This window comes from Coturnix japonica, chromosome 38 (genome assembly GCF_054131305.1).
Source record: "Coturnix japonica strain WE chromosome 38, WE-NBRP24, whole genome shotgun sequence".
Classification (NCBI taxonomy): domain Eukaryota; kingdom Metazoa; phylum Chordata; class Aves; order Galliformes; family Phasianidae; genus Coturnix; species Coturnix japonica.
In genome coordinates, this window is record NC_140700.1 from 4986882 (window position 1) to 5009099 (window position 22218).

A 22218-nucleotide genomic window follows, 5' to 3' on the forward strand; every position below is an offset into this window, starting at 1 on the left:
CCAATCACATTCTCTCTGCTCATCTTCCTCGTGGGAAAACAAAGCTGGTGTGACATGGATAGAGGGTGCTGCACCCACAGTGCCAGTTCAGGCTGCTCGTGGTGGAATTAGGGCTGGGGTGGGTCTGTGCCATCAGGACAAAGCTGCAGAGGGGAACTGGGATCTCCATCCCTTATGAGCTCCTTACATTTGCAGTCGCGTTGGTTCTTGGTGAGCTCAAAGCCCGGGCGGCACTCGCAGGCAATGCCCCCCTTGGGGGTCTCTCTGCAGATGTGGGCACAGCCGTGGTTCTTGTTCATGCAGTTCATTCCTTCTAAAGGAGAGAATGAAGCAAAGAAAAGCTCCAGAAGGTCACCAGCACCCAGCTTTGCTCTCCGGCTCCTCTCCACCCCCTCTGTGCCCAGCAGTACGGTTGGAGTGCAGGGATGGGGGTCTGAGGCAGCTGGTTTTTGCTACAAAGGGAAGGTTTCCTTTTGGATCTTATCAAAACCAATGGCTCTCTGTGCCAGGAGTGAGTAACACCCAGTCCCAAAGCACTCCCAGGTTCCGGGCTCACAACCCAGGGATCAGCTCCCACCTTCACCTCTTCTCTTCACTCTGAAACCCAAAGTGATGGGAGCACACAGGCAGCATCCACAAAGCTGACCCTGGGGTGCAGAACCCACACGGCCCTCCCCACACTGACGATGCTCTGCAGATGCTCAGCACAAAAATGGGCTCCAAAAGGCAGCACCTGTGTCCCTGCCTGCAGCGGGGCCACCCACGGCGGCACCAACCTCATCCCTGCCAGGAACACACGTGGGATGGGGACACAGAAATGCCACTGAGCCACCCCAGCCTGGGCGAGATACCCTGGGGAGTGCAAGGGATCAGCACAGCTGGGAAGGAGGAAAGCAAAACTCAAACAGCAGCTTCGCCAAGTGGCAGAGATAAAAATCAGCAGAGATGCAAAAAAACCCCAAAACCAATAAAAAAGAAAAGAAACCTCTCTCATTTCCTCATATTTTGGCCAAGAGATCGCTCCAGACGGCAGCAATTTAGTGCTGATATTGAGACAGAAGGATCGGTGCTGCGCAAGACCTGGCAGAAAGGATGCGTCTCGCAGAGCAGCGCAGGGAGCTGTGGGTACCTTTTGTTTAATAAAAGGCTCTGGCCATGGGATTAGCCTCCTCCGTTTGGTATTATTGAGCTTGATTAAGGGGCCTGCAAGGGTTTTGCTCGGGGATGTTTATTAGCCCTGCAGTGTCCTCTCACAGTGCGCTTGTGCCAAGTTTGCTTTTAAATCTGCAAAGCAACCAGTGCCTGGGGGGGGGTCAGGAAGCAGCACCAGGGCTGTGCACAGTGCAGGGCTGAACATGGGTTAGTGCCAAAGCAAAAAGTGACATTGATCCTTGTGACCGGACCTGAGCAACATACCTGGGGTTACCCTACAGACACAAAGTGGGGTCCTTCCTTGGAGGGGGCAGGCACTGACCTTCAGGGCGCTGGATGCACGTGTGCTGGTTGTCACTGAGGAAGAAGCCCTCCCTGCAGAAGCATTCATAGCTGCCCATCATGTTGACGCAGGTCTGCTGGCAGCCACCGTTGCCCTCTGAGCACTCATCCAGGTCTGCAAAGGGAAGGAGATGGAGGTGAGAGCGGTCCTGCAGCACTGAGTAGAGCAGGACAGGAATGTGCAGCAAACAGCTTCTGCTTTGCATCCTTGGTCCCCCAGCTAGAAGAAAGGGCGATGCTGAGTGCTGCAGGGGATGAAGCCAAGGCACATCCAGGGGTGGATTTCAGAGGCCACACAGCTTCTCCAGGAGCAAAAAACGCAGTGGTTCCATTTTGCTGATGGGAATATTAACCCACAGAGAAAGGGGTTCTCCTTGTCCCACATCCCTGGGCAGGCTGTGTCCCTCTGTCTGCTGCTGGTGGGGAAGCGCCTGGACTTCATTATGGGGAACCCTAGCCCAGAGCAGGGACAATTACTTCTAAGGAGACTCAAATCCCCTGCAGCATCCCAGCTTGGGAAGGAGGCAGAGATGAAAACCTCAGCCTGAGTGCTGCAGGATCAGTGCCACAGCCCCACATCACTCTGTCCCCATCCTCACTGGGAGTCCTGAGCTAAAGGAAACCTCTGCAGACTCGAGCATCCCAGTGCTTGGGTGAAAGCTGAGCCCTGCCAGCAGCAGATGCTGGAAAAACTGCAAGAGCAGCACAGGGACAGAGCACGGAGGGGCTCACAGCCCACATAGGGGCTCACAGACTGACCACACTCCTTGCTTTTGGGATGAATACACCCCGAGCACTGCACTGTGCTGCTGCAGCCCAGGGATGCTCAGAGTGGGGCTGAGTCCTGGCTGTAAGCAGTCACCAAGTGGTGGCACCGTCTGAGGCCACTGGAGGACAAACCAGGACATCCACGCAATGACAGAGGGCTCCCAGCTCCCCCCAGGGCTTGTCCCAGCCAAGCAACGTCCTGCAGATACCAGTAACTCTCCACAAATCCCCTGTTTATAACAAGGGCTTAAAGTCTTGCGACTTCTCCTTCAAGGTCTGCGCAAAAATGAGGAGGCAGCTGTTCCAAACCGAGGGCTGAAACGAGACTCCGCCGCTCTAATACCTATTTTATTAAATGTAATGGAGGCAGGCAGAAGCCAGAAGGCCTCGTGTCAGGATGAGGGCTTGAATTCCTGTCCTGGTTCAAAAGGTCACCCATGGAGAGGGGATGCTCAGCACACCCCAACCCAGCAATGGCCCATCAGTGCCTGGCAAGAGCTGGACCTCTCCTGAAGCTCCCAATGCCTGAGGGTTATTTGGTGCATAGAGCACAGAGCTCCTGGGTCCTCCTCTCCATTTGGGCATTGCAATGCTTGGACAGGTCCCTCGCTTTGCTTCTGCCTTCCAGCCAAATGGGGGTGGATGGGAAAAGCATGCCTATGGTTGGGGTGGATGAGGGTGGGGAAAATTCCCCAGGTCTCCAAAGGGTAAAGTCGTGCCGTCCTGAAATCAAAGCAACGTGGCTGAGATGCTTCATTGGGACGAGCTGTGAAGGGCTGCAGGGATCTGCGGCTGCCCTGCGCCCGCTGCTCCCTCCCAGCCCGCTCTGTAAACACATGACGTCTGTGGCTCGCCGAGCCCAGCTTCCCTTTCTTCTCCTTGGGCTCATCCTCCCCAGGGATGGGAAGGCAGGGCCGGCCGCCTGCGCTCCCTCCAGCTGTGTAAATCTCCCTCTTCATTTAGGAGGCTGCAAAGTTCCCGGTGATGGCAGTTAATGCGAAGCGTATGTGTCCAGAATCCCTTCCCCCTCCTCCCTCCAGTGATGAGCTCATTAATGACCCCGATGCAGGCACTAATTAGAAGACAGCACTGCAGCCCGGGGTGGGGGAGGTGGGCGGCCGGGTGCCCCCGTGGGCGCTGAGGAAGGAAGCAGTGTTGGGGTTCGGCCGCGCTGCAGCCGGATGGAGCTCGGGGCAGTGGAAGGATGAGCAGCTCTCTGTAGGCAGATGCTGGGTTTGTCTTGGCCTCGGGATTATTTACCCAGTCCTTTCGCCCGCTCACATCTCCACCGTATTTGCTCTTAACTCATCTGTTTTGGCAGGTGCAGGGCTGACCTCAAGCACGAGCGCCCAGGAGAGCCCTGCAGGCTGGTCCTGCCTCTGGCAGCACAGCAGCACGCGCCGCTTCCATCCATCAGCCCCAAACCCAGCAGTGGGGAAGGCGTCCAGCCCCACCTTACCCCAACATACGGATGATCCCCATCCAGTTTTATCCCAGCACCCACAGCTCCCCACTGTGCAATGGGAAGCAACGATCCCATCCCTGGAGAGCTGCTGCTGCACGAGACATCTCCCGTGCCTCCGCTGTCAGCAGCTCTCCCAGACACCACATCTGAAGAGAGCAACTTGCAGATTATCTGCTTTCAGCACCAGTAACAGAACAGCCTGGAAGGGAGGCTGAAAGCCTTCAGCTGCCACTCCTCAAGGCAAGGCAAATCAGTGGGACTGTGGCAGGTGCAAGGATGAGGAGTGAGGCATGGAGCCAAGCAAAGTGCATGGGGGTCCTGGCCCCCTGCAAGGACAGAGAGACTAAACAGGGCTGTGCTGCTTTATCTGCATGCTAGCTTCAGACTCAAACGCAAGCTGTTGGTGCTTGCACACTCTCAAATTGCATGCTGCTATTACCTCGGTTTCTTGGCAAAAGCAAAGATGCTGAGGACCTCACGCTGCCAGGTCCAACAACCTCAGCCAGCAGCAAACCTTGGCACATCAAACCCTCCCACAAAGCCACCCCTGAGCCAGCCCAGCTCTCACCCAGGCAGTTGTGGCCGTCGTGTGCCAGGCGGAATCCATCATAGCAGGTGCAGCGGTAGTTCCCGGGGATGTTGACACACTCATGGACGCAGCCGGCGTTGTCCTCCCGCTCACACTCATCCACGTCTGCAGAGAAAGGAGGGCAGGGAGCTGCATGGAGCACAGCACTGCTGTGTGCCCCAGCTCACGTGCCATCCTGGGGTCCCTGCTGCTGCTTGGGGCTCATTGGAGGGGCTCCAGCAGCACATTCTTACCTTTACAGTGCTTCCCATCACCGGTGTAGCCAGACTTGCAGATGCACTTATAGGACTTGGGTGTGTTCTGGCAGATGGCATCAATGTGACAGCTGTCGGTGCCCTCCACGCACTCATCCACATCTGCAATGGGAGGGAAGGTGATGGGAGCAAGGAGTAGACAGACCTGCAGCAGCCATGCAAGTTTTCAAGTATCACAACACAGAGCAGGGAGGAGGAAGGAAAGAATTCTGCTGCTTTGCTTCTTATCACTGCACCCAGCCCCAGTGCAACCTGTGATTGGTGTGCACCAGAACAGCAACACCTGTGTAACCCCTCTCACTAAAGCTCCCCTGGGAGCCAGTGATCATTTCACACAGCTGATGGAAGCAATGCTCAGACACCAGCCCAGCTCCAGGTGAAAGCCTCTGTCTCCAATTAGCAGCTTCCTGAGCCAACCAGTCACTCAAATAATCATCACAGGGAGCAGGGGTTTTAATGGCACTGAAGAAAAGGAGAAGCCTTAGCTGTGTGGGATGGAGGATGTGGTGTGAGGATGAACTTGGGGATCTTCAGTGCATCCCACACCGCCACCTCCCATAGGAGAGACCTGGACCCCAAAAACCTCAGCCCAAGGCTGAGATACTCCCAGCTGCCTTTAAAATCTGCCTCTCTGCAGTGCAAAGAACTTGGGCGCTCCGGGAGGTCCCTGAAGATGTGAAGCATCCTATCGAGGCAGCAGAGGAATGCTGGCATGGAGGCTGTGGCTGCAGGAGCAAAGGGCTGAGCATTGTCCGGCCACCATGGGGTTTTTTTTGCAGGGAGCTGTGAGTCATCCTTGCACCAGGGAGGCAGCACGTGCCTGTGCACTGTATAAATATTTACAGCACGCATTCATATTTGTTGTTTGACATTAGCCATGGCCCACGGCCACCAGCGCCTCCCTTGGGCCATTAATCACGGGCTGGGGGTGACCCACCACGGCGGTGGGGCTGTGGGGTGGTGTGGGGACAGGCACCCGCTCTGCAACCCACACTGACAGCCCTGGGGATACCACAGGGTGAAGACCCCACACTGTACCCAATGCTGACCTCGGAGAGAGCCTCGCTGCATCCATCCCCGCTGTCACCCCCCAGTCACAGCAAGGTGGGATGGTGATTGTTGTCGCAGGGACACATTTGGGAGGTGCAATATTGCCCATTTGGCAGACCCAACAGAAACCAAAGCCAACGCTGAATCACATTCAAAGCCAAATTCATCAATCCCTATCGCTGGAGCCACTCAGTCACCAACATCAAGGTGTGCACAGAGCAGGACAGGGGCTGGTGCTCTGCAGCTCCCAAATCTGCCCTGCATGGGACAGGTAATGGCCTTAACTGGCACCAGGTGAGGTTCAGGTTGGATATCAGGAGAAATCCCTCACAGGGCGGTGATGCAGTGGGGTCACCATCCCTAGGAGGGCTCAGAAGGGTGGAGATGTGACACTGAGGGACGATGCTTCCACTGAACAGAGGATGAGCAAAACCTCCCGCTGCCATTCTCTCCCCCAACACGAAGCATCCACTGCACACCACAGAGCTGAAATTTTCCCAGTGTTTTGCCAGAAATTGCACTTTTTTGGAGTTATCCTTTCTATTTTTTTCCCCCTTCTCTGCCCTCAAAGTCAGCACGACGAACAATGCGTGTTGTGATGCTGAAAACAATGCCGTGCCTTTCCCTCTCACACATGGATGGGGGTTTGGGGTTTTTTTCTCTCTTTTATGGTCTTTTTTTTTCCATTCTGTAACTTGAAAACTCCTCTAACTTTGGAAAGATTACACAGCAGCACAAGTACAAAAGAAAACATTACACATTTGCCACTCTGTCATTTTTCCAAAGGTTACAGGATTAGAAAACGAGGGAAAGAAAGGATAAAAAAGTGTGTGTGTGTGGGAAGCATGAATAAATACCCTCCTGGCTGCTCCAGGAGCCATCCCTGTGTGGCAGGGATCCCACACTGGAATCCTGGCTCCTAAGAAAGAGCATCTTTAAGAAATGATGGAGGAAAAAAAGCGAGCAAGCAAAAAAAAAGCCTCCTGGAAAACCCCGTTTTTATGTTCTTGTCAATGCAAGGAGAGTTTCCTGCTTTCCTGTCGGGACACCCATGCTCTCCTGCAGGATATTTCTCCCTCTGGAGCTGCCCGTGGCATTGCTGCAGGTGCTTCCAGCAGCAGAGGTGCCAGGGATGTGATTTCCAAGCACTGGGAGATCCAAGAACAAGCAATGCCAACGTGCCAACTCCATCCGCTGCCACAAAGCCCTCATTGGGGTTCATGGAATAGCAGAACTGTTTGAGTTGAAAGGGATCCTCAGTGGCCACCCAGTCCAACTCCCTGCCATGATACAGGGCACCCACAGCTCAACTATTCCCTGCCCAGTCTGACCATGGACATCTCCATGGCTGGGGACATCCAGCACCTCCCTGGGCAGCCTGTCCCAGTAAAACACCACCACTACAATAAAAAACCTTTTCCACATATCAACCCAAAGCTCCCCTCCTTTAGTTTGAAACCATTTCCCCCTCATGTTAGTACAGAATTACACAATCTCCAAGGTTGGACAAGATGTCCGAGATCCCTTAGTCCAACTGTCCACCCACCAGCAATATTTCCCCACTGAACCATGTCACTCAGTACCACATCTCAAGGTTTCTTGGATACGTGAGTTTCTTCAGCCATGGGTCTGCCCCATTCCTCCAGATCTGGGAGGTCAGGTGCCATCCCCAGGCTGGGATTTGGGGTCAGCCCCTTCAACAATCCAAGCTGCCCTTTTTCCAACTCCAATGGGCGCACTGTGCCCTAAATCCCCCAAACTGAGGGGTTTTGCAATAGGCAGAACTGCAACAAAGATGCAACGGCCCATCCGGAGATGTACCCAAGGGCACCCAGCTCCACCTCTGGACCCAGCCACACTTTTAGGGGTAAGTAGCACTAATGAGAGCACTAATTGTGCACACTCACCCCAACCCCAGCCCATGCCCTTGTGGTCAGCAGCACAACGCTGGGCTCTGCCCACGGCACAGCCCTGGAGGAGGTGGCAGCACCCGGCGTGATGTTTTTTATCCCGTTGTGGGTGGGATTTTCCAGCGTTTGCCGTTGGGCCCCGTTCCGCTCCAGCTGCAGCTTTATTCTCCATTTCAAAGGCAGCCAAAGAAGGCAGACAGTTGCAATGCCACTGCCATTCCGAGTGCTCCCAGGGGACGGCAGCCCCAGCACCGCATTGCACCCATGGGGATGGAGTGCTCAGAGAGGGGATGGTGCTGGGTGCCCCAGGGCATCCACACCAATGGCCTCCACGTGCCCTCATAGCCCACACTGGGCTCTCCCTGTGCTTCCTCATTAGAAACAATAATAGTAAAGATGCTTTCATCTGCAGGCAGACAGAGCGAGTCAATGGAGCTGAGTTAAGGTGGCAAAAACCCACCGGGAACCCCGGAACAAACAAAACCTTTTTCTCTCCTCTCTCAGCGCTTCAGCGTTTCCTTTCAAATTGGTTTGATTCTTTGTTTTTCTATAGGCAGCCTGTCTGTATAGAGACACGTGTGTAGCTGTTGGCAGAGGCACGGAGTTTCCACTCGGCCTTAATGCCAAATTAAAGCGTTACAACTTCAGTAGCTCTTTTTTACCGGGGTATTAATAACCACCTCAGACACCGCGGGGCACTTTATTAATCATTTGTTGGTGGGATGGGGAGGGCAGTGTGGGCACGTTGGCCAAAGATGCATCATCTGAACTGAATCCTAACTCAGGTGCTCGGGGATGGGATGGGCACACGGCACACACATGGGGGTGGGGATGGGAGATGCAGCTGTGGGCTGCGCTGTGCTATGGGGGCAATGATGCTGGAGGAGCATGGAAAGGGAGGGAAAAGCAAAGGCTGCAGAGAGGGGTTGAACAGCTCTCCCCATCCACCTGCACTTGGGTGGCTCCTTTGGGGATTGCTCCTGTTGCTCCTCCTGTTTATCAGCTGAGCAAGGCTCGCCTTCAGGAGCACGTTTGTTTTGTGTTTAGGGAGCAACAATCACAGTGGGAAACAGCCTCTCCAAATCGCAGCTGAGAGACAGAGCAAACTTTATTTGCCATCCCAGCCTTCTCCCGAAGCCTCTCAGGGGACTTATAACGCTGGAAGTGAAGGTTAAGGTTATTCATGCATACTTTTTTCCTAAATGGATTACTCCGGTGCGACCGACTGCAAAGGAAAAAATCTATATAAAAATAAAAGAAAGAAAATAAAACTCCCGAGCCGCTTGGAGACAGCCATACATCTCTGCACTGGAAGACTGGAGGTGTCTGAATATTTATACTCCCGTTGGCAGTTACAAAAAAACTCTTCTTCCCTCCTTCCCGCCCCCCTCCCCTTTTTAATCTAAGTACGGGCATGTCAGACGCCCTCAGTCAAAGATCTCCTTTGAACTGCTGTATGTTGAAATGTTTACAGTTTTACATTTCATATTTCAGAGGGGCGGAGGGGACAGGCACAACAGTCGCACACTGTGAATGCAGCAGAGGGAGGAAAGCGGAGGCCAAGGGGGAGGAGGTCCAGCGGAGATGGGAGGGGAATCCAACAGCATCTCCATGCTGCCGTTGGGAAACTTGGTGCTCCTGATAAAATTAGACACCCCCAGCAGCGTGGGCTCTGCAGGTGCATCCCTGCCAAAGGGAACCGAGCCCCTCGTGCAGGAGGTGCTGCAGCTGTGCAAGAAGCTGCAGCCTCTGTGGGATGTCTTCATTGATGGGATGATGCCAGAGAGGCAACGGGATAAGGATGTGCCCTTGTGCCTGTAGGTGAAGGGATGGGGCACACGGCCCTGCCAAAAAGCTGGGGAGCTGTGTGAAGGAAAACAGCAGTGTCCAAGCACTGGGGCTGCCAGGAGCTTCCCCAGTGCAGGGCTGAGCTGAGCTCCCTCCCTCACAGCTTTACAAGGTAAAGTGATGCTGTGAAGGAGCCCTGCTCACACTGCTCCATCCTGCAGGAGAACCAACCCACCCTGTGTGGGACAGCTGACACAGGCACGTGTGAGTGATACCACGCAGCAGCACGCAGCCTGTGGCACCGCATGGGCAAAGCACCAGGTGAGCTCTCAGCACAGCAGTGCGGTGATGAACACCACCCTTGGGCACCATCAGCCCAGAGCTTTCAGACCCATCCTCCCCTAGCACACCCCAGGCACGTGGCTTGCTGCTCAACCTTGGAGCATGGAGAAAGCCAACTGGAGTTGGGGGACATCCCCAAACACCCCAAGCTCACGTGTCCCTCAGCCTCCTCCCGCTGCCTCCTGAGCCCCACTGGGGTCCATGGGTTCCTCCAGCTCAGCTCAGCTCAGCTCAGCCCAGAGCTGGGACCGGTTCCGTATGGAGGAGCCTGCGCTGCCCCGGGTGCGAAGCGGGCGGTGAGGATTTAGCTCACCTCTCTCCACCCCCTCTCCACCCGGCTCCTTCCCCGAAGGGATCTGTCAAGTCTCTGCACGATGGAATTTTACTTTGCTATTTTAATGCAATTCTGGCTCAGGCTTAAATGGAACTGGAAACCGAAAGGCCTTAATAAATAAATATTATGATAAGAAAGGAAAGCAATGCATACACGAAAGATAATTTGGGGAGGGGAAGGTGGTGGGGGGGGTGGGAAACGAAGCATTCCTTTCTGAGCTTAAAACGTGAAGCTTTACGTGGAGCTGGACGCCTTCTCAGCAAACCTTTACCCTGGAAAATCCCCCCGTGCTTGTCCAGACCGAGAAGTCTCCCATTGTTTTAGAACACTGAAGGCAGATAAGACAATAGCCTTGAAATTCCTCCTAACTTCGTCAGTGACAGGGCTCAGCTTGGTTCTTCCTATTGCCTGCACGAGGTCTTTAATTATACGCTGCGCTCCCATATTTCATTCACACGCTATTTAATCTCACCCTATGCACAAACATGCAGCTACTACAATAGCGGGAGCCAGAGCTGGCTTTGATAAATCCTGCGTGGATGGGACAAACAAAACCAAACGCAGTGCAAACAACAGACCCTAACAGGATTGTGGTGAACCAGGGGGAAAAAAGCCCCTTCGATCTGGTGGGATCGCGCACATAGGGCTGTGTGTGCTGGCGTGCGCAGAGAAAAATCCATGCTAAATATAGAGGTGCTATAGAAAAGCCTAAGATATAGATAGCCCATACATAAAGCTGCGTGTGTGCTGGGAGAAGGGGAAAGTCTGGCTAAAGCACGGGAGAAGCAGGAACGCCTCAAGTTGATAGTGATGGGATGCGCCCCTCATTCACACACAGGAACACAGGAAGGTTTTCCAGCTCTGATCCATGAAGTTCTCTGCAGCACACTGCCCTGTCGGGGTATCGCAGCCCTTGGGGTGCAGTGTGTGTGGGTGGAAGGCACACAACACAGCGCTCCCACCTTCCAGCCCTGCTGCTCCTTCCCCATCCCCGGATCACCCTCTCCCTCATGGCATTACCCCACTGCACACAGGCAAAGCCCCACGACAGAAGAGCTCCCAAACTCCTTTGAGCAGCGCAGTGATGGGTGCACTCTGATTTCCTGCCTCTGCACCCCCTGCCCGAAGATACAGAGTCCAAACACATGCAACAAAAAACCCAAACCCTAAATGCAGATCATTCAAGAGTTCACAGCAAGACAACAATTAAAGGCAGCAGTGGGATATCTGCAAGCAGCGCTTAAAATCACCTCAACTAAGTTGTTACTGCTGCCCGTTCCTCCAGGCTGTGTGTAAAGCCCACATGCATCCAGGAGGTCCGGCTGCCTGCACACACATCAAATAGATTCGGGAAGATTTCTCTTACCTTGACTGGCTTTATTTGCCAGCGTGATTCCAGAGTGGAGCAGAAGGGCAAGCATGCACAATCCAGCAATCTGCAACGCTCCCATTGCAATCCCCGCCTGCCTGCAGGAGCGGGGGCAAGAAGGGGGATTTCTCGTGCTTTAAAGGAAACAAGAGGCTGAGCATGCAAAGGGAGGGCAAGAGAAGGAAGGGGCTCTGCTCTTGCCGTGTGTGAGACAGAAGGAGGGAAGGGAACCGAAATGATGGAAAAAGCTGCTCTGGGTTCAGTGTGGGGCTTTTGGTGCTGCTAAAGAGGAGAGAGTGAGGGAAGGAGACCCAGGGCAGTTGGAAGAAAGTGGACTCTATCGCCCTCTCCCTGGCGGCTGCTCTGATCCCTTCTCCTTCTTCTCCTTCTTCTTCTTTTTGCTAAATAATCCCAGCCAATTCCAGTTCTGCAAGAGAGCAGCAGCAGCAGCGGCGGCGGCGGCGGCGGCGATGAAGGGGGGAAGCAGGCGCCTTGCACTGGTGCTGGGGACCTGAGAAAGGGGAGTGGAAAGGAGAGCCCCATCCAAGCAACGCCCTTTTTCTCCCAGCCTTTCTTTCTTTCTATTTGGCTTTAGCTACTCCTTCCCGGCTCCCCCCTCGCACCCCCAGGCTGGGCTCTGCCTGCAGGAATTTACAGTCTGCTCTGGAGGAGCAGGGCCAGTAGCCATGGAGACTGCTTCCCTGGGAGCAGGGAGGTCAGGCGCAGACCATGGGTGATCAATGCATCAATGCAAAGCCCCCCGCAACCCCCAGACCCACCCCGCGCCTCGCAGCCCCTCGGCCCGAAGGGCTCAGGGTGGTGGTGGTGGTGGGGAGAGGGGGAGGCATCTGCCGCCAGAGGGAAAGAAAAGGGAAAGGAGAAATCAAAGTAGTGGGGGGAAAAAAGAGGGGAAAAAGAAAGAAAGAAAAAAACCCAAGCACACAATAAAAGGAGTTTGCAGATGCCGCGACCTGCGGCACGGGGGAATGGTTGGGCCGGTGGGAGAGCTCTGAAAGAGATGGGGAGGGAGGACTGGGGATAAGGGGGAGGGAAACACAGGGAGAAAAATGTGCTTTTCTGAGATATTCAGGGCTTTTCTGATTGTATGCAGGAGCCTCTCGCAGCCTGGCCCTGCATATAGGACCCCACAGCCCTGCGCCTGCATCCCCTGCCCTGGCATCAGCTCTAGGGGTGCAGTGGGGAGCTGAGGCAGGGACCCCGCCGTGCTGCTCTCACGGCCTCATGTGTCCCCTTTTGTCCTGGCAGACCCCAAAGATAAAAGAAAGGGGTCTGAAAACTACAGAGAATGCACAGCTAAGCTAAAGCGCCGGCTGCCGTCCTGCAGTGAAAAGGAGAGGGTGCTCAGCAGAGCAGGAAGGCGCTGAAGAGTCCCCGGTTCTATTTGTGCTTTCCTTACAGAAACAAAAAATGCACAGCCCTTGGGTTGCCATCACAGTGTGCACGGCCTGCAGGGAGGAGGTGCAGGGAGGAGGTCTGCACAGCCAAAGGCAGCAGCCGAGGCTCCAGCCGTGCCATCCCGCACCCTCCAGGTGCTGCCAGCAGCAGGGACTCCATGCAAAGTGTCCAGTCCTAAACCCACAGAGGAGCTGACCCCTATAGAGTGGTGAGGGACCATGGTCAGGTGCAGGACAGATGCACAGAGGTGAACAAGAAACACAGCAGGGCAGCGCTTCACCTACGGGATGGGCCCAACAACTCACTGTGCCAAATCCAAGCAGTGACGGACCATCGGCCTCACAGCACTGCCTGGGGAGGGGTGAAGGAGCAGCAATGATTATTAAAGCTGTAGAAAAAAGCATCACGTAGAGAAATACCAACACAGAGCTGTCACTGTTGGGATGCATCGGGAGGGGATCGCGATGCACAAGCAGGAACTGGAAACTCCCTGCTCCTCCATTCCAGGAGCCCACATCCCACCCCATCATCTTTTATCATCATAACCAGAGGAAAACGAAACACTCCTTTTGCTCTTTTCCTTTTTTCTTTTTTTTTTCCTAACCTGCCTTCTAAATCTGGAGACCGATCTCAAGGCACGAGGGACAAGAGCTTCAGCTATGTTGATTTATAACCGGGCTTCTAAATTACAGGTTTACGCATTAGTATAAACACCCATAAACCAGCCCTAAATACACAGTATCGTATGTAAGCAAAACGCCAAAACACCGGGCGGCCACGTGACAGCACGGGGGGAAGGACGGGCTCAAAGTGCCTCGGCTGGGCTGGCACCGGCCAAGGGCTCCCAGTTAAACCAGTGCATCGTGCTGGGAATGGGTCTTGCTCTAAAGGAACCATGGGGAGCGAAGGGGCTGAGCCCCACGCGTGGCTCATCCAATGGGGTTGGGGAGGAGTTGAGAAACACCCTAAAAAGTTTGGATTTCTTCCCAAACTTTGCCAGAGATCCACAGGGAAGGATGGAAGAAAGGTCATGGAAATCAGCTCCTGCCACTGGGAGCCCTTCCAAGGCAACTGGGACAACAGGGCAAGGCAAAGGGCATGGCTGCTATGGGATGTGCACGTGTGTGTGTGTGTGTGTCTGGGAGGAGCAGGGCTCTCCTCCCCGCCGCCTCCGCTCCCCGTGGAGCACTTCTGGGCAAAACCCATTTTGCTTTGGCTTCACGTAGGGCCAGAAGATTCGGGTCCATTGTGCTGCGGCACTGAAAAGTCGGCGTGGAATCGTCGACCATGCTGAAATGGTTACATGGGGAGTAATGAAAATTTACTGCACCCTGCTCGGGTCGCCAGCCAAGAAATAAAAGCAAAAAGATCACAACAGGCATTTTTTTAATTTGAGGCAGAATTAAAAAAAGAAAGGATCCGCACTTAGAAAATAACAACCACATCCACAGATCAAAGCAGCTGCTCTGCTCTCATTCTGGGTTTTAAGAGATTTCTGCAGCTACGGGGATGTTTACACAGGGAGAGAGATACATACATTGTGCTGTCTTGATGCTGCCTCTCCCCCCTTCATCTGGCAAAACATTCCCTGGGAGGCAATATGAGGTCATTCTTTAGACCCTGCGTTGTTTTCCTCAAGCTGCAAGCCTTCGGGGCAAGAGGCAATTCAGTTCCCATTAGCAAACACACATTTGCACTTGGAACCTTCCCATGTACATCCTGATGAGGAGCTCTGGGCTGGGGACAGGACCAGCCCTTACCAGCTCCTCATGGCACCCAGGGGGTCACCAAACTACGGGAAGAGGCTGTGGGACCTGGCACCTCCTGCAGCCCAGCCTCCCCGTTACCGTGGCTTCCACCACTTTTATTACAAGTGGGGCTGCGTGGCTCTGAGGAGCACTAATGGGCTATAAAAGTCATTTTCCCCTCTGCCTTGTTGTCTCATGACTGTCGGGAGCTTGGATCCCGCTCCAAAGCCCATGCAGAGATGGAGGCTGTGGGAAGGTGCCCATGGATGCTCCCTTTGTCTCCTTGCATCCACCCGTTGGTGCTCCATGGGCAGCACTGGTTTCTCCAAAGCCAAGTCTGGCTTATGATTTCCCCCCCACGCTATCAGTCTGAAATCAGACTTAGCATGAATGCAATGTCATGCTCTATAAATGAGCCACATCTTCAGCTCTGCCTGCGCATATTTGCACAATGATGGAGCCAGAAGGGATTTCTGAGGCTGTGCAAGAGACTGCTGCAAAGTAATAGTGAACACAAAGCTCCCATAAAGGACCTCGGGGCTTGCAGAACCAGCTATTGAATCAATAAATGGGTAGGGGCACCGGAGGAAGAGGCTGAGGAGTTAAACCACAATGCTTAAAGTACAGAGAGCCCGGGAGGACCAAAGGCACAGCCCTGCCACTGCCCTGCACTGAAGGGTGCTGGTGGTGCCCCCAGGAAGCAGCTGTTGTGATGTTCCACTGCCCCATTGAGGGGTGTGAGTCTGACTGGGAACAGAACGGGCTATTTTTAAGAGCAGCAAGGAGAACAGTGCATTCAGCAACGAGCCGACAGCTCGGCCCGTCCTCATTGCGAGCTCCCGGGCACGGCGCTCCCTTCCCCAACCCACCACTTCGTCACGGGGCCTCCAAGGGGACAAGAAGCACCAAGTCCTGCTAAATGACTGCCTGCCCCCCCTGTGATGCCTTTTTTCCAGTGTCGTAGACCTTCCCAAAACGACGTCCTTGTTTGTCATTCCCCCCTTTTGCAGCAGGACAGGCTGACACACGCGGAGGTGAGATGACGAACACGGCGTCACCAGGAAGGTCGATGGCAGCGCCAGGAATAGCCCCGTTCCCAGCTAACCACTAACCACACTTATCCCAGAATAAGGGTCCCTTTTTCCAGCTGAATTTATAACAGCTTGCTAAGTGACATAAGCTCTTACAGAAATAGGCAGGCTTTTATTCCAGAATAATTACTGGGAAATCACACTACGGCGTGCAGGGGGTGTAATTACACCGGTGTAGCTGCTGCTGGTGGATCGTGCCCCACGCACCGGCAGCTCCCTACAGCTTTTACCTTGTCCCGCTTTTCCATGAATCATAGAATCATTAAGGCTGGAAAAGACCACGAAGGTCACCAACCATTGGTTCATCCCCTCCATGCCCTCTAACCACGTCCCTCAGTGCCACATCTCCGTGGTTTTGAGCCCCTCTGGGGATGGGGACCCCACCACCTCCCTGTGCCAAGGCTGGTGGCTCTTAATATCCAATCTGAACCTCTGAACCTCCCCTGGTGCATCACCTACAGACCATCACTGGGCAGAATGTGACAGATCACCCCTTATAGTGTTGTTAATCACATTTCCCATGGAAGATGCCCAACAACAGACCTTTCAGCTCCTGCAGCCAGCAGCTGCCTTTTGTTACCCCAGACCAATTCAGCAACACGCTGTGTCTGCTTTGAGCTCATCCCCAGCACAGTTTTGGAGCAGGTGTTTTATTTTAAACACATTTACATCCCACCAGGTAAAATCCAGCTCAGAGTTCAGATTCTGCTGAACTGAGGCCTGAAAAGCATCTCTGCGACGAGCTGCTAGAACACATCCTATTTAACGACCGTCAGATCCAAACTGATGGTATTTATCAGGTGCTGAATAGTCCGGGTATCCATTGAGAGCACCATCTGCCAAGAGCAGAGCTCACTGCTCAGAGCACACCGCAGGAGGGCGAGGGTTAACTCGGCACCAGTGACACCGCTTTCACTCCAGGACCCAGATGCGTGCGTTTAAAAGCAGCACTTCTCTCCTTAAAATAGTTTATGATTCTTAGCCAAGGATAAATCCAACGCCCCCGAGCAGAAGGAGACCCATTAATTCCTGAGTTTTTTCACGCCGTAGTAAAGCAGCGATTTTATTTGCCCGAGCCGTGTAAGATGTCAGTCATTTTCCCACTTGCATTTCCATATACACTTTAACAAGGCATCAGTTTATTTCCAGAAGCCCCAGCCAGCCCTGAGCCAACCACGTCAATATTTTGTCGCTGACACAAATGCCACCATCACTGGAGTCAATAGTGTGCTCTGGGGGGGGTGTCTTTCCTTTTTATTTTCCTTTCTTTTTAAAGCAGTGTTCCCCTGCAGTGATGTATGTACAGCTCTTAAAATACAGCCGGTGACACCAGCCATCCAGAGAGGCTTACCTAGGCACAGAGGCATTGCTTGAAGGGGTGAAGAACACGACTGGAGGGCACTGACCTGACCAAAGGCATTTGCTAATTAATTCATTCTTCCAAGAGACTTAACTGCCTCTTGCCTTCGGAAACCAAAGTGAACCTGAGCCAAATCCAAAGCCTGTCGGAAAACACGGAGGGACCCTTAGTGCCTGCAGAGGACTTCAGGGCTGCAGTGCTTTCAAACAGCTCTCTGGTGCCAGCAGCCAGGCTCCGAGCCAAGCCAAGGCTTCCCACTGCCCACACTGCTCCTCGGTGCTGATGCTGGGGAGCACAGAGCCCAGGGTATGGGACAAGATGGGGCATCCCCACCTTCCTTAGTCACCTCCTGTGATGCTGTTTTGGGGTTTCTCCTGCACCCTGCACTGTTATCTTTGGCACACTCTCCTGAGAACTCTCTGAGGTTTCCTGGTCCAGTGAGAAGGCAGCACAGTGGGCCCATCCCCCTGGTCAATATGGACACTACACTTGTGCCCCAGGGCTCTGGACATCACCTTGAGCACTGCTCTGCATCCTCACCTTGCAGCACCAAAGCCGGGTGCTCTCAGCAGTGACACACCGCCTGCTGCCCTCCAGCCCTGCACACCACCCAGGGCTGAACAAACCCCATGTCATCCCCCCTTGTACCCCACACAAGCAAAGGGATGAGAGGAAATCGGAGACCAAACTTCCCCCAGCTGGGAAAGCCCTGCAGGATCCCCCCCTGTGATCCTGCACTGGAGAACAGAGCGGCCTTAGTGTGTCAACAAGCCCTAAACACCCGAGGGCATCTGGAAGTGAGATGCCATTATTATTATTATTATTATTTTTTAATTTAAAACGAACTTCTTAACCTACAGGAAAGTAAACGTTCTTCGAGGATGGCCAAGAAAACCACGCTGGGATTTTCCAAATGTGCATGACTGACTGTTTATGAGCAGAGGCTTCCAAACGCAGAAATAAATGCCTCGCTCTCAGCAGGTTTTCCTTTCTATATTTACCCTCACCTGAAATGAACATTATTGCACACTGCAACATTTATTCCCTCTGATCAGGGGAGCGGGTGAAGAAACGAACCAGCCGCAACACGTCAAATAAATTGTTAATCTGCTGTTTGCATTGGGGCCGGGGGAGGAGGGAGTCCCCAGGCCTGGGTCCTGCATACAACTTCCCTGGCAGTTCCATTGGAGCTCTGTGTTTTCCCCATTGCAGCACACAGCTTGGAGTTCTCTCCAAGTCCCTGTTTCCCCCCCCGGGGTGTTTCTCAATGAGGGAAGTTTCCATCCATCCATCCCAAGGACAGGTTCCCCAGGTGGTGTGAGCGCTCTTGCTGATGCACAAAATGGCCACAGAACCCTATAAAGACCTTCAGACAAGAGGCTGAGCCTTTGCAAACCGCATCTTAACGCACGGCTGACCACTCAGCTGTAAAATCTCTCCTAATCCCAGCCCTTGGGAGAGGACAGGGAGATCAGCTGCTTCTGCAGGACGTCGGCCCCATCACATGGCTCCCTCGGTCACATTCACACCCACCACCACGTCCAAATCTGGGCTTGACCTCCCATTTACCTTGGAGTTCCCTACGGAATCGCGCCAGCCCAGAGAGGGGCTCACACGGCCCCGGGGAAACCCAGAGTTAATTCCCTCCCTTTTCACTTTTGGGAGAAGCCCATCGTTGCTGGGATTGCTTCACAAGCCTTTCCCCAGCCAACCACTCCGAGAGCATTTGCGTTAATCCAGATTAACTAACACGAAGCAATTTAGATAAACCGCATTCAGCCAAAACACCTTTGAACTTTTTTATTTTTTTTTTTCTTTTTGGATTGGAATCCCTGCCCCAACGCTGTGTGTGGTTCGGGCCTCCCCACACCGCGGCATCGCCGGAGCCGAGCTCTCCACCAAGCAAGAATTGAGTCAAGTCAGCAAATACAAAGATTATCCAAAGGCGCCCAGCCAGCCGGTGCTTTGCCAAAAACACCCCAAACCACGTACAGGAGCAGAGAATCCTTAAGGCTGTTAAAGATCACCAAGTCCAACCATCTACCCATCCCCAACATGCACGTCCCCCAGCGCCACAGCTCCACGTTTCTTGAACAAGGATCCAACAGGGCAAAGGAGCACGGCGAGCACCTTTTGGCACCAGGCTGACTTTGTGACCACAAAGTGAAGCCCTCCAAGCCTCAGTTTACCCAGAGCTGACCTGTCCCCTGAGTACACGATGACGGGTCGGCTCGCAACGCGCTGACATCAGGCGCTGGCCACAGGAGGCTGGGCTGGGTGAGCAATGGTTTGCTGAAGGTGGCCAGATCCCACCGCCCGGACACGTGCGCCCAGATTGAGGCGGCTACAACCCGCATGTATGGGGTGTCTCGTGGAGATGGTCACGCTCTGGTTTAGGAGGAGGGAATTAATAGCTGCTCTAGTCATTGGTGAAACATGTAGCGCACCGCGGGCACGTACACACCTAACACATCCATGCCAAAGCAGCAGAGGAAAGCCGCCAACCCAACCGGCTCCCAAACTGCAACCAGCAGCTCCAGCAATCTCAGCACCAAACCAGAACTGTGCAGCCCAGCACCTCCATCTTCTCACCCGGATAAGACAGACAGTAACACTTCATTGGCCCGCAGGGGAGCTACGAGCTCCTCAGGATCCAGCTGCCTGCCCACATATTCACATCGGCATCCAGCACAGAAACAACCCTGCTCAATGAGCTCCGCTCCCAGGTGATTTGGAGCAGGATACACCAGGAAGTTTGCTTTCGGCCGCCCCAGTCGGCGCGTGGGTGTGTAAACAGTGACCGACTTCACTGCAGGTTCGCCTCCTTTAAATGGGGACTTTCACATTCGTCAGACTTGAAAAAACAACGCCAACTTTTCAACCAGAAATCCATTTCCCCTTTCCATTGGCTGCGGCCAAAGGTATTTCTGTTTGAACGAGAGGGCCCTTCCCTCCCGCTGCCACCTTGCGGCACCCAGCAAAGCAAGAGCACAGGGTGCTGCTGTGCAGAGTGCTGGGATGTGCAGGGATGGCACTCGGAGCCCTTTGCTCTCCAGGGCAGATGCTTGGATTGAAGGAGAGGTGATGTGATCACAGGGGTTACAAACTTGGGAGGTTATTAAAGGGTGAATTGGAAATAACCACGCAAAATAACTATTGCCTCTTCTGGGACTTCAGGACTTATAGACCTGGACCGTGCTCTGAAATGGGGAGATGAGAGCAAACTGAAGTTATTAGTGAGCTGCACTGCTTTATTTTCTGACATAAGCAGCATCTCAGCTTCTTTGCATGAAGCTGAAGGTCAGAAAGAGGCAGAAGTGGGATCACATGAAGCCAAACAGGGAGAACTGTGGGGAATTCCCAGACAGGATTTGGACCAGACTGGCCCCATCAAAAACCTCACTAGTTTTATTTCTCCTGCCTGCAGCCCATTCCTGGTGCTCGGAGCAAAGCAACAACCCCCAAAGCCTCCTTGACCCCCAGCATGTCTGTAGCAACTCCTTGGGATGAGCCCACTGTGTCACTGATTCTGCACGTGCAGGGATCTATCTATCTTGCTCTATCTTTGAGCAAGAGGAAAGGGCTGTCTGCACACTGGGGTTTTCCCAGCTTGTTTCTTGGCAGCATCCAGCCCCAGGCCAAGGGCTGGTCGCTATCTGCTGTCACTGCAGCATTGCCCAAGCCGAGCACTCTCCCCTTATTGCTTTTTGATGGGATAATTTTACAGCTCCGTAGGAGCCTGAGGAAATCAGCTGGTTTAAGGAGGTCGCTTTAACACAACCCTGTGCTGCACACGCACAGAGGGACTGCCATGGGTTCAGGTTATGGCTATAGCCCCTCCTGGCACGGAGTTGTTTACACAACTAAATGGGTTCCAACTCATCAGCTGAGCTGCATTAATTGTACCCTCAGCCTGCTACAAACCCACTGCAATGGTGGAAGCCATTTAAAAACACGCACAGGCTGTTCTCCATCACAGCTGCAGTGGGTGAGGAGGGCTGCAGCTTCACACAGCCCAGCTGTGAGGCTGTAACTAATTACGTGTGTAATGAGGTTGTCTGTCCCCACATGGTGCCAGTGCTGGGCCTTCCATCCTCTGCTTTTCTCCATCCAAACACCCAGAGCTCCTCAGCCTTTCAGAGACTGGACAGAGCTGTTTTACAACGGGTGAACCCAGCTCTGCCTGGAGCCCCCCCAGCACCAAATGCATGGCCTGCTCATGTTATCCACTCCGACAGGTCTAAGGTTAATACCCTGCCGGCTGACAGCTGCTAAGACACAGCTCTTGGTACAAAAACAACCAGCCCCGTGCTGCTGCTGTAACTCCCACAGACTGCGGATGGTGCAGAAATTCCTGCCATTCCTCTGAGGGCAATGGGAGCCGGCAATGGGAGCCGGCCATGGCCTTTTGTTCAGCCACAGCCTATAACCCCCCGCAGTACACATAATGCAGTGACTCACTGATGGGGCAGTAGAAGCTCCAGAGCCAGCAGCCTTCTTGCTGTATTTCCTCCCAAAAAACTCCCCCCTACTATTTAGCAGGGAAGGAAACTGGAGGTTATAAACCTGCAAGGAAATTACAGGCTTTTTTTCTTTCTTTCTCCCTAATTCAAGGTGTTAATTCTGCGGTGGGTCTGCAGCCTGCTCTGCTGAAATGCAAGTCACGGCCCAGGGACACGGTTTGGATTTGATAAAGCCACACGGTATTGAAGATCATTAAAGCTGCTCAATATATTTCAGCGTTAGCTTGAAAACCCGACTTACTGAATTATTAGATGGAACATCTGGTATAAATTTAGCAGCCCCCGGTGTGTTCAGTATTTCACATCAGCCTGATTTTATTTGACACAAAACCCTGAACTTTCACCTGTCTTTAAATGCCTGGATTTCTTGCTCTAATTTTATATAGTGAAAACGTCCCACTTCTTGGTATGCCAAAAATCTTTGCTGGTAAATACTATATACAATGACTGCCCAAACTGCTGTTACACTTACCAGTGGCTGTTACACTTACCAATGGCTGCTGTGCTGTAAAGCATTGCTTTGTGTTGATCATTGCTAAAGCAGGGTCCTGACAGTCCACCCTCAATGGAACAGCCCTCGCAGGTGTACATTAAAAGGGGTTAAAATCAGCTTTTCCCATGGACGGGGTGGTTGGAGACCATCACGCTGCAGATAAAGAACACACAGATGTGTTTTTACACATAAATTAGTCTGAAAAGGATTTTGTATTCAGGATC

The 22218-nt window shown here is 53.4% G+C and overlaps 1 protein-coding gene across 17 annotated transcripts in view; it reads right to left on the reverse strand.

Annotated features, from left to right (window-relative positions):
- SCUBE3 (signal peptide, CUB domain and EGF like domain containing 3) overlaps positions 1 to 22218 on the reverse strand; it is a 36630-nt gene that overhangs the window by 14237 nt on the left and 175 nt on the right. For 10 of the 17 annotated variants that reach the window (XR_014938792.1, XR_014938794.1, XR_014938795.1 and 7 more), the window contains exons 2-6: positions 21993 to 22147; positions 4550 to 4672; positions 4296 to 4421; positions 1475 to 1609; positions 188 to 313 (exon numbers count right to left, since the gene is read on the reverse strand). Coding sequence is in view for 13 of the 17 variants with exons in the window: in XM_085527232.1 (XP_085383358.1) it covers positions 188 to 313; positions 1475 to 1609; positions 4296 to 4421; positions 4550 to 4672; positions 21993 to 22092 (610 nt within the window). In the remaining 4 variants the exon portion in view is untranslated. Of the gene's footprint in view, positions 1 to 187; positions 314 to 1474; positions 1610 to 4295; positions 4422 to 4549; positions 4673 to 11360; positions 12007 to 21992; positions 22148 to 22218 lie in introns of those variants that run through there. The other 7 variants (XR_014938793.1, XM_085527234.1, XM_015885155.3 and 4 more) reach the window with 1 other exon arrangement.